The sequence below is a fragment of the Electrona antarctica genome (assembly GCF_951216825.1).
Source record: "Electrona antarctica genome assembly, chromosome: 6".
Classification (NCBI taxonomy): domain Eukaryota; kingdom Metazoa; phylum Chordata; class Actinopteri; order Myctophiformes; family Myctophidae; genus Electrona; species Electrona antarctica.
In genome coordinates this window covers 36,878,093-36,893,798 of record NC_136811.1, presented here as the reverse complement: position 1 = coordinate 36,893,798, position 15,706 = coordinate 36,878,093, and the positions used below count along the sequence as shown (strand labels likewise).

General features: G+C 42.0%; 1 protein-coding gene across 5 annotated transcripts in view; it reads left to right on the top strand.

Moving 5' to 3' along the window:
* LOC306925276 (protein argonaute-3) overlaps positions 1-15,706 on the top strand; it is a 60,347-nt gene that overhangs the window by 33,640 nt on the left and 11,001 nt on the right. For 2 of the 5 annotated variants that reach the window (XM_079504002.1, XM_079504006.1), the window contains 10 exons: positions 1,240-1,359; positions 3,330-3,452; positions 4,028-4,066; positions 6,879-7,012; positions 8,870-9,054; positions 9,814-9,973; positions 10,583-10,673; positions 11,267-11,461; positions 12,924-13,058; positions 14,316-14,417. In XM_079504002.1, coding sequence (XP_079360128.1) covers positions 1,240-1,359; positions 3,330-3,452; positions 4,028-4,066; positions 6,879-7,012; positions 8,870-9,054; positions 9,814-9,973; positions 10,583-10,673; positions 11,267-11,461; positions 12,924-13,058; positions 14,316-14,417 — 1,284 coding nt within the window. Of the gene's footprint in view, positions 1-1,239; positions 1,360-3,329; positions 3,474-4,027; positions 4,067-6,878; positions 7,013-8,869; positions 9,055-9,813; positions 9,974-10,582; positions 10,674-11,266; positions 11,462-11,877; positions 11,953-12,923; positions 13,059-14,315; positions 14,418-15,706 lie in introns of those variants that run through there. The other 3 variants (XM_079504005.1, XM_079504004.1, XM_079504003.1) reach the window with 3 other exon arrangements.

The window sequence follows — 15,706 nt, the reverse complement described above, 5'->3', positions numbered from 1 at the left end:
TACTGAACATGATGCTCACATGATACTGACCATGATGATACTGACCATAATGTTACTGATATGATACTGCCCACTGCCCAGATCATGATACTGATGTTTGTTTTTTTTATACATTATCTTTTCTATGAATGTTGAATTCATGTTAATGTGTAGTTTACTTAGTAACATTTACATCTGTTCAGCTCCTACAAAAATAGATGATCTACAAGCTCACAATGCTTCTTGCTACGACATGTTGTGGGCTTGTAAATTGGTTATTTTCAGTGAATGTCCCCCCCCCCCCCCCCCCCCCCCTTGAATACATATGCTAGGCTTCAAGTGGTTCATATAGAAATGTAGAAAAATAGAGATTTGGTGCCCCCTCCTGAAGCAACTCACTGGTCACCCACTGGTGAAGACTCATGATATTATAGAGCAGGGTTCCCCAATAGGGCCTGCGGGCGCCTGCGGGCCATTTGCGGCCCGCGGAGCGCCCCCTTGTGGCCCCTGGAAGAATTTTAAAAAAAATAATTGGGGAACCCTGTTATAGAGTAACATGCTTTGTACTGGCTGGTTCCCAAGATGTGCATAACTGTATGCATATGAAGCAGGGCAGTTCTAAAAATGGTAGAAACAAATGAATATACATCGTCAATGTTTTATGTTGCACATTGTTTTTTTTTCTTTTCTTTTTTTAATTTTGATCTTATTTCACCCAGTGTCTTATCTAATGCCAACCTGGGGAGAGCAACGGACTACCTCATGGTTCCCTCTATGCATGAGGAGTCCAAGCCGCTTCTTTTCACCTGACAGGGGGGAGTTTCCCCGGTAGGAAGCGCGTGGAAGGGAACACGTTATTCCAACCAGTTCCTTTCCCCTCAGGCGCATAGATTTGCACATTGCATTTTAATACGTTATAGTTATTACTCCTTAATCTTAACTCATTTAGACCTGAGGACGCATCTGTGTCGTGTTAGCTTTTAACCACTATAACCATTATTTCTGTTGAAAAATAGCAGATCTACAAGCTCATAGCGCAGCACCGATTGCCGCTTTCACAGCGAACGTTTTTAACTCAAATCTTGGCTTCTGGGAGGTCCCTGGAAGAATTATTTTTTAGATGGGGGTCAACGGCCACATACAGTATATATTTTTTGGGGGTTCTTAGAAACTAGAAACATAGGTTTTTCAGAAAACTGTCATGTTTAGACTCTAGTCTCAGGTCTAAATGGGTAAGATGTTGCCATGTTCTCCCTGCAGGTGTGCAACATTGTAGCAGGTCAGCGGTGCATCAAGAAGCTGACTGATAATCAGACCTCCACTATGATCAAAGCCACAGCTCGCTCTGCACCTGACAGACAGGAGGAGATCAGCAGGCTGGTGAGTGGTAGAGCCCCCAAGTGGACAGAGGCCTGTTTTTAAAGGCCTATTCATAGTCCGGTTTTCGGTGAAGAAGGTGAGGTGACCACCGAAAACTACAACATGAAATCAAGGTGCGGTGGTCACCGCTCAACCAACACATCTCTCTGTTTTTACTGACCACCGTTTCGGTGTCACTGTCACTGGACTATGAATAGGCCTTAACTCTCTTTTATCCCTCAAACATTGTCATAAAATGTACAGATTTGATCAAAAATGTTGTTGGATTTACTCTATATTAAGCTGTAATTACGCAAGCTTAATTTTGAATGATCCCAAAGATACTGCATGGAAAGGTGTTAATTAGAAATTCAGTGTTGGTTGTAAAGAAATAATTTCTGATACTACTGCAATTACAGTATCTTCCTTTCTGCTGGCGGTAGTCAACACTTCTTGGTGTTCTCCACTCGTGGTTACATCTCATTGTCAAACTGTTCTTCTACACTAGTTACTTACTGCTCGTCGTCATGCATTAGTGTCACAATTAAAATAATGCCAGCACTGCTGTATTATGGATGGCAGCAGTTACCTGGCTCAGAAAATTGCCTGAGTCATAATGGATTTAATGTGTATAAAGTAACTGCGCTGTCTCTGGAGTGTGTTGTCTGGAAATGGACTGACACGGACAGTACATTGCCTCCAACCACCATCAGATTAGTGCTGTTTACTTATATCCAGGCCATTGTCACGTTATTAAAAAAGGCTCCCCTCGCGTCTCCAACCGGGGAATGAAAAAACTGGGCCTGCTGTCGAGATAACACGATGGAGACAGCACGGTGTCTGTAGATGGGCTTTCTTGAACTTGATGCTATTGCAGAAAGTGGAAGAGAGGTAAAGGTGGACAAAACACTGAGATAAGCTGTCTGTTAGACATTATCACAAAGCCAAGAGCATCTCTTTCTTGCGGGCGGGCATGTGTTCACAATGTGTTTTCTTCATCATGGGTTGTTTCTCTTTTCCCCCCCCATACTGTGTAATATGTTATGATAGATAGATGATCAAAAAACAAGATCCAGCCACAAGCAGCAATTATTCGTGTATCATGGTGTCCACGATTCACGAATGTGACTTTGAGATAACTTTTTTCGTTATTTTCTTCTGGCTTTTCTGCCTTTGTTGATCGCACAGTGGAGATTGACAGGAAATGAGGAGAGAGAGTTGGGTAGTGACATGCAGCAAATGGCCCGCGAATCAAACCACTTACTGTCAGGTGTCAGAGTCCATGTGGTATGCGCCCTAACCACTCGGCTATCAGGCTCCCTGAAGATGACTTTTAGAATGAAAATTAAAGTGGAATAATTATGTATTACTTGCTACTATTATGACTAATGACATAATAAAGTTGTGTTGCTATTGCGCCATCTATTGGTGAAATTGCACCAATTTTGCTTGACACTTCAAAGCCGATGCCTTCCCATTGTGGACACAATGTGGTTAAGCTGGTTAGTTAGTTAAGGCAGTGTCTGCAAAATAGGCCCAATCCCCACAGCATTTGTTCTGAATTTGGAAGCGAATTAAAGCTAAATTGAACATAGTAACAAATAGAAAAAGCTGTGGAAAAAACATCAGAGAACTCCAGAGGCGTACCAAACTTTGAGAGGGGTTGGACAAAATTAGTTGTAAGAGTAGTGAAAAACTGGTTTGGACAACATTCAAAATAGAAGAAAGGAAAGAATAAACATCCATATGTGCAAGTGCATCAGAGTTATCATTACAGAAAGAGTCCATTGGAGGAAAATGTGTAAACAGCTGAAACTTTTGAACCCAACTGCCAAGTTCTCTAACTGACTCTAGGCCAGAGAGCCAGATAACGTTTGGGGTGGAAGAATAAAAATAAACCCAACAAAAGCCCAATTAAAGCCGCGCACGCACATGCACACACACACACAGATCCCCACTGTGGCCTCACTTTGCCTCCCTCCTCCTCCTAGGTTCGCAGTGCCAACTACGAGGCTGATCCCTTCGTGCAGGAGTTCCAGTTCAAGGTGCGAGACGAGATGGCCCATGTGACGGGCCGCGTGCTGCCCGCCCCCATGCTGCAATACGGCGGCAGGGTGAGCACAGAGCACTTTATGGTACCCTTCCTTTAAATCACGCCCATTCTCTCTGTTTGTCTGTCTGTTTTGACACGCTTCTCCTCCTCCTCTGGCCCCATTCGGCACCTCTCTCCCCTCTCACTGAGGACACTAACACATGCTGGCTTTTGCCGTCTATTTGGACAACCGTCTGTCCATCCGTTTGCGTGTCTGTATATTGTTGTTGTGGTTGAGTCTCAAAAGTATAGCCTTGATTTGTTTATTTGATTGGGGGCTTATTTATTTTTTAGTCCACTTGAACTTTAGGGGATAAAATCAGCCAGGGTGGGAAATCAGTTAGGCCTGCTTTACACTGGCAGCCACATCTAGCCTGAATCTAGCCTGAATCAGATCTGTGTCACTTCAAGATAGAAATCCGATTTGCTTAAATAAGTCTAAATGCAGACAGGTCACATGGAATCCGATTTTTTCAAATGTGACTTGAGTCACATCCAGAGGTGGTTTCAAATCCGATTTAAATCCGATCTGAGGAGATCTGTCTGTCTGAATGCAACGACCACATGAAGTGACCTGAGTCCAAATGTCACCCGCAGAGCGACCCGAGCGCCACTGACGTGACTTCATTACAGAGCGTGAGTAGTATTTTAATTTAAGTATTAAACAAGAGACAGAGAAAAACAACCAAACGAGAGCAAAAGAAAACAAGCGACAGGACAGAAAAGAGAGGAAAACAATAGTGCAACACACGTTTGTTTTATAGGAATAATGTCTCTTCATTATGTCAGCACTATACTGCGGAGCCGTAGTGTAGGCTACCAAAGTCCTGACGTCACTTGCTCATCCCCTAGTCCAGGGTCACAGAAGTTTCATTTTTAATAGTCTCATATAAGCATTGTGGTTCAAAAATAAATAAACTGTCAAAACGATATGTCGGGGAGGTGTCTATGTATCGTTACAACAGTCAGTCACTCATATTTGATAAAGTCTATTTCTAGCGAAAATGTTAATAATTCGGCGGCAGTAACATTCGCGTTTTCTCTGTCAGTTGATTCTTTATATCCATGTGAGTCAAACCGCTGTGAATATTTGTTTATTTTTGGAACACAGTTCTTATTTGAAGCGATATGAAGAAGTTATTTGAATTCCGAAGGGGGGGAGGCGGTTAAATGTAAACCGGGTAGGATGTGAAATGACGCTCCTCCTGTCATATCACTGGAGAGGAGGCGCACTGGAGGATGCCTCCGTACAATATTCTAAACTTCTCAAAATGTAGGCTACAGAAACGAGGCCGTTTATTAGGATATTTCTCGCGGAATGGTAGAGAACAGCTACACGCGGTCCTATCTGCAATGTGAGATTGTTGTTACGCATTGTTCCAATGCGTAACGTGCGTCGGGTCGGCTACCCCCCCAAAAAACAGACATACAAGCTGTCGACACGCCGTTTCATGGCGTGTTGATAGCTTGCAGATCTGTTCTTTTGGACAACATAATCAATGATGCACGGTACGGCGATGGAATATAGGCTACAAGCCTACAACTAAACATGTTTGTGACCAAATAAGCCTGTAGCCAGGTAGCCTACTGTAACATTACGTGGACATGGTGGACAACATATGGAACTTGATGTTAATGCAGTGAACATTAATTACATAGTGTTTAATAACGAGGCCGCAGCAGCCGCAGCGCACATGATCCATGAAACCCGATGTTTCAAAAACCTTCCCTCACAGACAATCCCATGCTCTTATCAACATATTAAACAATGGCAAAGTTAAATGAAGTTGGATAGCCCAGGCGGTGGCGTAACCGTCTGGGCACCCGACTGGTAATCCAGTCGCAGTGTGCCGCGGGTTCGACTCCCGAGCCCGACACGGCCTTTACTGCATGTCTTCCCCCATCTCTCTCCCGTTTCCTGTCAGCCTACTGTCTGTCCCTTCAAAAAACCAATAAAAGGCGTAAGCCGCAAAAACAATATCTTAAAAAAAAAAAAAAATGAAGTTGGATAGCTAATGTACAGCTAAACATATGTGTTTACTTCCGCCGTTTTAATATTTAAATGTTATGATGAAAGGCATCAGTTTGTGCGCCTCGCCACTGTGGAATGAAATCAGCTGAGATCCACGCAGCTGAGGTTCATTGTGTTCTTTTATTTCATTCATTAATGTGGGTCCAAAAAAATACAGTAATGACTCTCGTGTGTGTGTGTGTGTGTGTGTGTGTGTGTGTGTGTGTGTGTGTGTGTGTGTGTGTGTGTGTGTGTGTGTGTGTGTGTGTGTGTGTGTGTGTGTGTGTGTGTGTGTGTGTGTGTGTGTGTGTGTGTGTGTGTGTGTGTGTGTGTGTGTGTGTGTGTGTGTGTGTGTGTGTGTGTGTGTGTGTGTGTGATATTGATCAACGGGCTGACGGCATTGCAAACCGGAAAAAAACAACTTGGTTACCACGGTAACCAAAGCAGATATGTCGATGCAGGACGGCTTTGCGTTGAGTTGTTAAAATCAGTCTGAATGCACAGATCGGATCTGGTCACTTGCAAACGGTAGTGTGAATGACCGGGCCAAAAGATCGGATTTGAGAAAAAAATCGGATTTGAATCGGATCTGACTTTATGTGACTGCAGTCTAAAGCCGGCCTTAGTCTACATTTTGCATGGTTTAGCCAGCTCAATTTTTTTTACACAAAGGAGTAGAATGGACAATCGTGAAAGACGAAACATTTAGCAGTAATTGTCTTGACTGATGTGAAGTTCTTTTTGTGGAACTCAATCAAGAAGCAACTCATTGAGACTTAATCCACTGTGTGCATTAACATTCACTTCTTACACTTATCTAGTTTGCGCAAACAATACAAAGAAAAATTATGGCACTCTTTGAGAGTGCATACTCTCATTATTCTTGACTGATTTTGAAACCATGCAGCATTCGTACCAGCTTTGCATTTCAATAAAAAAATGTAAAACACATTTTAGACAATTTGTTACAATAGTTAGTTTATCCACATACAATATGCATGTTAAATGTAGGTCTTTGTGTTTATTTGTATGTTTGTGTAGCATCTGTATTAGTCATTTTAGGTTGTGTGTGTGTGTGTGTGTGTGTGTGTGTGTGTGTGTGTGTGTGTGTGTGTGTGTGTGTGTGTGTGTGTGTGTGTGTGTGTGTGTGTGTGTGTGTGTGTGTGTGTGTGTGTGTGTGTGTGTGTGTGTGTGTGTGTGTGTGTGTGTGTGTGTGTGTGTGTGTGTGTGTGTGTGTGTGTGTGTGTGTGTGTGTGTGTGTGTGTGTGTGTGTGTGTGTGTGTGTGTGTGTGTGTGTGCGTGTGTGTGTGAAAACATTCTAGTATGTACGTGCGTGGATGGTACGAATGTGAACGTCTGCGTATTCTACAGTATATCAGTCATGCATGTTGTTACGGTGAGGCTTGGCAGCAGATCAACGGCATGCTGTTGTTTCAGAACCGCACCGTAGCCACGCCCAGCCATGGGGTGTGGGACATGAGGGGCAAACAGTTCCACACGGGTGTGGAGATCAAGATGTGGGCCATCGCCTGCTTCGCCACACAGAGGCAGTGTCGGGAAGAGATCCTCAAGTGAGAACGAACTACTCGCTGGTCCTGTTTTTACAGGATCCGTTTACAGCCGTGCTCTGCATAACATTAGCCTCTGTCTGTCTGCTTGTCCATCTCTCTCTCCATCTATTTATCTATCGTACATTTATTTTGGCTCAACTATTATTTCCTGGAATTCCTTCTCTTTGTGTAAAGTATTTACTCTGCAGTTGTTGAGGACGTCCCATATAATTGTCAAAGTGTACGGTCATAAGACAACACAAACATAAAAACTATAAACTATTATATATTGTATATTTTAGTATGTTGTCGTGTATGAAGCCCAGTCCACACCAATGATTCGCAATACGGAACCATTCAAGAATGTTGTAGAGAAAAGTCACAGCTGTCTGAAATTACCCTGAATTACCCTGTTGCATTCTCTCTCTCTCTCTCTCTCTCTCTCTCTCTCTCTCTCTCTCTCTCTCTCTCTCTCTGTGTCTCTCTCTCTCTCTCTCCCCACCCACCCACCAACACAGCATAGGAGAGAAAAATAGAGTGAACGAATTGGAGAAAGAGATCATATAGATATTCCATATTTGTATCTCATTGTATTCAACATAATATAATGGGTTATGTGCTAAGGAAACCGTTAACTATCTCTGCTCCTCGCCTTGATGTGTCCGTCACTGTCTGTCACTGTCCTGTTTATGGACTGGATGGCCCAGTCTGTCGTTTGTATCCCATATCCCGAAGGTACTGTGACAATACTGTTGCTATGGAAATTGAGGATGTGGACTGTCCATTTTTACATCATTGCAAACCACAGTTTTAGTATTCTATTGCAAGTGGTTGCAACTTGTTGCATCACAAATCATTGATGTTGACTCTGCTTAACATTCCATCCTATCTTGTGTATTTTTAGATGTTTGCCAATGCACCAAAGGGATATACCAATAAGTAGACACTTCTGTTGGCTTGTTGCTGTATATTAAAGTCATGATGGATTCTACATCACATGTTTTCCCCCTTCTACAGTTTAAAGGCAGAATGAATGAACTACTTAAAGGACCACTTCACCACTTTTCAACTTCTCTTCCTATAATTGGTCCTTACTAATGTTCATGATAAAATACCACCATTTTTTCCTACTCAGTCTGTGTCTCATAGGAAGGCTGTGGGCAGTTCAGAAACCCGTCCACCAGTGACATCATCGATGGTGAATCCAAGCTAATCGAAACGGCAGGCTTTCTTTTCCTGAAAAGTTGCAATGCAAAAGTTGAAGCCATCATTCTCACGATAATAAAAATCGAAATATATTTTAAAACAAATCTTGTTTAAAAAATAATCTGCCTAATGATGATGTCACTGGTGGACGGGTGTCCGAACTGCCCAAAGCCCTCCTATGAGACACAGACTGAGTAGGAAAAAAATGGTGGTGTTTTATCATGAACATTAGTGAGGACCAATTATATGAAGAGATGTTGAAAAGTGGTGAAGTGGTCCTTTAACACAAATGGTCATTACATTTAATTAGTTAAATGAACTGACCTAAAATTCCACAGAATGGGTTAAGGGTCTGGTTACTGCACATTACCTAAATGAGATCCTATTGTTTACACCACAACACCAGGGGTTCCCAAACCTTTTTGCTCGAGATCCAAAAGAGACATTTGATGTCTCCCTGTGACTGAAACTAGTAAAAATATTTTCACGACTTTCACAAACATTCTATTTAATTCCTGAGCATGTTAATGTTGAGAGACGTTTATCTTATTTTTTGAAATAATATGGGTTAAAAAAAGATAAGAGATTATTTACTCTGGACCCATAAAAATGGGACCGTGACCCACTGTTTAACACGGTTCCATCTTCTCTTCCTACCTGTGCCGTATGTAGGGGTTTCACAGACCAGCTGCGTAAGATCTCCAAGGATGCTGGGATGCCAATCCAGGGCCAGCCATGTTTCTGTAAATACGCCCAGGGGGCAGACAGCGTAGAGCCCATGTTCAGACACTTGAAGAACACCTACTCTGGACTGCAGCTCATTATCGTCATCCTGCCGGGAAAGACTCCAGTCTACGGTAGGAACCGTATCTGAAAGCAGCTGATACGTTGCCCAAATATGGAGATGACAAAAGGCTCACAGCAATAAATTAATTGGTTTTCACTGTTTTAAAGTGTGAAATGCATAATTACTATTGTTAAAACAAATGAAGACCAAATGTTTGTCGACTACGCCACCTTCAACATAAGGATACACTCTTCATGCCCAAATATGGCGACAATGTGTTGTCTAAGGCTAACGGTGTCAGAATGAGTGGACTGGTGGTGGTGTCAGCAGTGGTTCTCAAAGTTAATATTACAATTATTTTAAACCCTTTATCTATTTAAGTAAGTGTAACTCTGTGATCCTTTGTCATTTTGGGACAAACTGTGCCCCTCTCCACCTCATACTGCGTGTCCTTTTCAGGATTTTACCGTAATTAAAAAATAGCAAATTGATTGAATCAATGTACTGTAGATTGATTGAATACTGTATGTTTGCAGAAAAGATCACAGTATAGTATAGTAAGTATAGTTCAATACAAGGTCTGCTAAGAGCATTTAAACCCAAGAAAGCCTATTGGATTGTTTACATTGGGGTCCTTCATACTCAATTCATCAAAACATTTAATGTCATACAAATATACACTGTGCAAAAACAAAACAGATCTTCAAGCTTAAAACATGTCTCTTCGCACCACATTTCGAACTTGTAGATCTACTACTTTTGATGCTTTTGTGTGATGCGGTAGTGTGTGATAAAGTAGGGCGTTAATTGTCTTCCTGCCTACTCACAGCGGAGGTGAAGCGTGTGGGAGACACCCTCCTAGGCATGGCCACCCAGTGTGTCCAGGTGAAGAATGTGGTGAAGACGTCCCCTCAGACCCTCTCCAACCTCTGCCTCAAAATCAACGTCAAGCTGGGAGGAATAAACAACATCCTGGTACCTCATCAACGGTCAGAACTCTTCTTCTCATCCGCGTTTCTACTATTGTCCTTATAATACTTGAGGGGGCCGTGCTTTTTCAATTACTTTTTTAATTTATCTAAAAAATAACTTAAAAAAAATAACCCAACCCAAAAGATATTATAAATAATAAATGAAAAAAGTAATTGAATGTATTTACGTATTAGAAGGGCAATATCATTCACCAGAACCAAGGACGGGTGTTTTCGATGAATGGTTAAAATCTAGTTTGAAGTTACAACTTTTGTATAGGAAGGGCGATGAAATGAATATCAAATATCTAAATATTGAATCGAGCAACTTAAAAACTGTCTGGGGTGTTCACAAAAGCACGAGTAGACGATAAAATTACCCCCCCCCCCCCCCCCCCCCCCCCACAGGGACCCCACCTTGACAACCTGTGCTTTAGAGTTTAGAGTGCCTTGTATAAGTAAGAGCTGTCATGTTGTGAGGTTGTAGATCTGCTATTTTGGCTATTTTTGGGGTTTTTGATAAATGTTGTTTTTTGGACATACAAGGTTTCCACCCCACAGCAAAGATATGTAAAATAAAGAGTAGAACTATAATCTTGTTTGTACTGACTGTGTCCTATCTCGCAGGCCGTCAGTGTTCCAGCAGCCAGTTATCTTCCTCGGGGCAGACGTCACACATCCCCCTGCAGGAGACGGGAAGAAGCCCTCTATCGCAGCTGTAAGTTGCAGCTTCCCTTTCTTACCCTCCCAATCTGCCAGTATATACATTTTTGTTTGTAAAAACGTGCAGTGCCGTGTTGGTGGGCAGTATCTTTAGCTTTTGCGTTGTCACAAACATTCTTGTTCCCTCACAACTCTTGGATACACTCTGTGCCTGCTACACGCTGTCTGTCCCTATCTCCTCATTGTCCTTTCACTCTCTACCCCATTGGTTCTCTTTTTTATGATTTATATTTTTTATTTTGCTATTTAATTTTATTTTACCCCATTGGTTCTAAAAGCGGGTTCTGGGGACCAGCATTAAGGCATTAATACAGCATGAAAATTTGTTTAACCACTTTAATCCAATTTTATTATTTGGCTAATCAAAAATAGCTCATCTACAAGTTCACGTGTCGAATCACGACACACTGCTATTTTCAAAAAGTACTGATTTTGAAAAACAATGAATGCCACATATCTTCTCTTTTGGGGGTCCCGGGCATAACATTTTTCCAAAATGGGGTTCTGTGGCCAAATACAATTTGGTGAATTTGGTGGTCCTTGGCATGAAAATGTTTGAGACACACCGCTCTACCCACTGTCTTCCAGGTGGTAGGCAGCATGGATGCCCACCCCAGCAGGTACTGTGCCACAGTGAGGGTCCAGAGACCCAGACAGGAGGTGATCCAGGACCTTGCTTCGATGGTGCGTGAGCTGCTGATCCAGTTCTACAAGTCGACCCGCTACAAGCCCACCAGAATCATCTTCTACAGGGACGGAGTGTCGGAAGGCCAGTTCAGACAGGTCGGCACATTCCGTTCTTGACTCAATTTGATGGAGAGTGATTTGGTCCAGGGTGACCCTGTCCCTAAGCTTGATGATGGTTGCATACCCAAATGTCCACAGATGAAAACGTGTCCCGTGATCTCACCCAAGTGTCCATTTCAAGTTAAAATTCTGCGTACTCTGCAGCCAGTTAACTCATATTGTCAGCAATTCCATATCCTTGTAACAACTACAGTAGTATGTAATTTATTTTTTAGATATAATCGTATATAAATTGTCCCATAGGCTATGATATTAGTGTCCTGACTGTGGACCAGCGTTAACCAATCGCAGACATGCACGTCATGCCCTGTGTCCTCCAATCTTAAGTCATTACAAAGGTTTTGGCATTCACGTCACGTTCATCGACTGTTTTACAATTTGTCCTGTCCCAGGTGAGAGGCCAGACGAACAACATCACAACAGTGTATGAGGGAGAGAGTAAAGACAGTAGAGACAATGTATAACTGGTTATCACATGCTGTTACTCTTTCATGACTGTAGTTAGGGATTTAACTGCATACTGTACATTACTAGGACACCTGTCAGAGTTTTGCGCTCTACTCAGCACATCCCTCTAGTGTTGGCAAGGTGCACACCTCATTTGGTAAATGGTAAAATTGTGCATTCTCTGTATATAGCACCTTTCTCCAAAGCATTTACCCATTCGTGCACATTCTCACACACACACACACACACACACACACACGCACGATGGTGGAGGAGACCATACATGGCACCAACCTGCTCATAGGGAGCAGTTAGGAGTTCAGTGTAAGTGTAATAATATATTACATAATAATATTATTCATTTTATTTGGTACAGGGTTAAAGAAAAGTGTCTTGCTCATGGTCACTGACACGCAGCCAGAAAGATAACTTCACATAATGCACATTGAGGTCTTGCATTACGACTCGAGCCCTAGTTAATAAACAGCAGTGGTTTGGACCTTGATGTTATGAAGTCCACAAAATGGTCAAATATTTCTGCAGGTCACCAATTTAAATGTACTATACAGTGCCAGAATACAGGAGGAAAGGCGGCAGAAGTTTTTGTATTGGGATCTGGCTTATGTTTTTTATGAGCTTTTGGGAATTCCTGAAATAAGGTCTGTATTTTACATGCTTAAGGGGTTGTCACGTTTTGTTCCATGACATAAAATGCATTCATTAGTAAATACCCCACTCGTGAATTTTGGAAGCTTTTACATTTCTACATTTTACAAAAGGCAAGTAGCTAAAATACACTACAGACATTGTCGAGGACATAACGCATAACATCATTATGCTGAACACACAAGCATTGACTTTTGTTGAGGTAACAAGGAAATTCTTCCGGCTGAAGAAATATGTAATCCTGGACCACTATTGTAGAGATGTACAGAAAAAACCCTTTTCTTCTACTTGTATAAATGTACTGTATTCATCTCTTCATCTCCAGGTGCTGTATTATGAGCTGCTGGCCATCCGTGAGGCCTGTATCAACCTGGAGAAGGAATATCAGCCAGGTATCACCTACATCGTTGTGCAGAAGCGCCACCATACACGCCTCTTCTGTGCCGACCGCAACGAGAGGGTAACACACACACTCATACACACCTACACACACACACAAAACCACCACAGAGTATGTCAAATGTCACAGAATGGTAGCGTCGAATCCAGACTGGTTCGCTCCGTTCAACAAACTTTTTTTTAATATATATATATACCCTTTTTTTTTCGCTTCTCATTCTGGCTGTCTCCTGAACAACTCTCCATTTCCTTTTGTCACCTGTTACGTAGGCACGTCATTGCTGATTGGATAGTGCAGTGGCGTAAATATTTTCTTTACTTTACCTGGGTTACATCTTCTGATAGTTGTACTTGAATGTTGACATGAAAAAATAATCCCATCTAGTGTTTGATTAGCACAAACGTGACAAAATAGTCTACAGCTGAGCTTTGTTATTCTGCTGATCATGAACACATGCGTTGAAAGTAGTAAAGTAGTAGTAGTAGTAAGTGAAAGAGTAGCCTCGGTACTCAGGCTTTCTTGTCACCGTCACCATGGCATTTTGGTTTCTTCTTCCCCCATCATGGGCCCCTGGCGTCTAGGCCCCCGTTGCATTGCACCGGTTGCACCGTCGAAATGTACGCATGTGGTGCTCAACGCTTACCAGACTGAGAAGTGAAAATACATTAATAAATACATAAAATGGTGCGCTGAACGGAGCGAATCAGTCTGGATTCCAGGCTAGACAAATGGTTTGAGTTTAGCGCACTGTTCCCTACTAGCACTTTAATGGTTGGAAATGTCGCCTCCTTGGCTTAATTACCCTTCTTGTCAGTGGGTCTGATCTCCTCCCCAACCCCTGTAATTATATTCGATTAAAGCATTAGGGCCCAATGCATACCCAGAGCTCTGGAGTTGCACATAAGGTCCCCGCAGCAATACTCCCCTTATTAGTTAATAACCTCATTTACAGTCCAGGCTCTCACAAACAGTGGGCCAAGCCACTCACTAGAGAATTAGTCTTTTAATTGGTTGATTGGGAAGTAGTCGCTAAGCTGACATCAGGACATGTCCATCAAACATAGTTCCATTTATGAAGATGTCAGCGTTACTACAGCAATCTGTGAACAATTGAGTTCACTTCCAGACATTATTAAATGGGCCAGTTTGCTAACTGAGTTAAATCGGTGACTTTTTTCTTCTGGCCTCATGTTCAATTTAATCTTCCAGTTATTTTCTGCTTCATACAGAATATTGTGAAAAATCAGTCGGGCATTAGTAAGGGGCCAGTGGTGAAAAGAGCAGCAACTCTTAATGTACAGTCCTCCTCTCTGTCAGGTTGGACGTAGTGGAAACATTCCTGCCGGCACCACCGTTGACACGGACATCACGCACCCCTACGAGTTTGACTTTTACCTCTGCAGTCACGCTGGAATACAGGTACCGTAGAGCCATGCACCATCTGCTCTCCCTAGCCCTTCTACCTAATCTGCAATGCAGTGGGCGTCACTGAAATCCAATTAAAAGCCTCCAGAAGACTGCAGGCTCTGTGCTATTGTGGAGCAATGCATTTTTGACAAATGGTGTAAAAATACAGTTACTTTATGTAAGACATTTGCAAACCATGAATTGAGAAAGGCAGAAATTTGGCTGGTCGAAATTTCATTAAAAGCTGTATTTATTAAGTTACCTTACCATAGGTATTTTGTTGATTGATCGATTATTGATTGAATATTTCATTATCAAGATTGTTAATAGTTCAAGTAGTACAGTCAAAATGCTTAAAGGATAACACAACATTCCCCAGGGGCTTGTTTACATTGTGGTCCAATTAACTGACATACAAGTAACCACCAGTAAAAGCTCAGTAGCAGCGAATGGTATATTTACAGAAAAGGGTGTTGGGAGCAGAGGATGCTACCATTTTGTTATTTATTACCTTAACTTACTTAATTACTTGCATACTGTAAAGACTCATATTAGAGGAACCCTCGTATTTAATTAAAGACAATATGTTGTATGTAGCCTAATGCCTAGTACTTTTTATGTACAGTAGCTTTTAGTCGGAGAGCATCAAATTGAAGGACTGTCGATTCTGAATATTGCCGCTTGTGTCCGAGTTTCTTCATCAGGTATTGCATTGGGACTGATTTCAGGATTCACACATGATCTACTCGCCACAGTTACCTATAGGTCCCTGTAGTTTCTTTAGCCAAATCAACATGTACAATGCCAGAATCAGAGGAGGCAAGGCATACCAGCCAATATACAATTTTTCAAAAGGTTATAATATACTGTATGTATGCCCTATAGGCTATCGGTATTTTGCTGATATTTTTTAATACAGAGGCCTGTGCTATTAAATCATTTTGGATACAAAAAAATCATTTGGTCTGAGGAAAATAGGGGTTTACTGCAGCGAGAATTGAAAGCTCTTTGGTTGCTGAATCTCACCAACATGAGAGTCCGTACCTAGGGCAGGTGAGGAAGTTAAACGGGTTTGATTTAGTCTTAACCGTTTTAGATGCTTTAGAAGCTCTGAGTCAAACTAAATGAAACACTGTGACTTTCTAAAGATATGTAATGTTTTTCACCTGGCCATCGGTTCTTTTTTTTGATTGGTGCACTGGTGCAGCCACTCCAATGCACAGCAATGTGTGTCCCTATGTTTAGGGTCCCTCTGTCTGTCTGTCTAGGGCAGGGGTTCCCAACCTTTCTATTGTCACGGA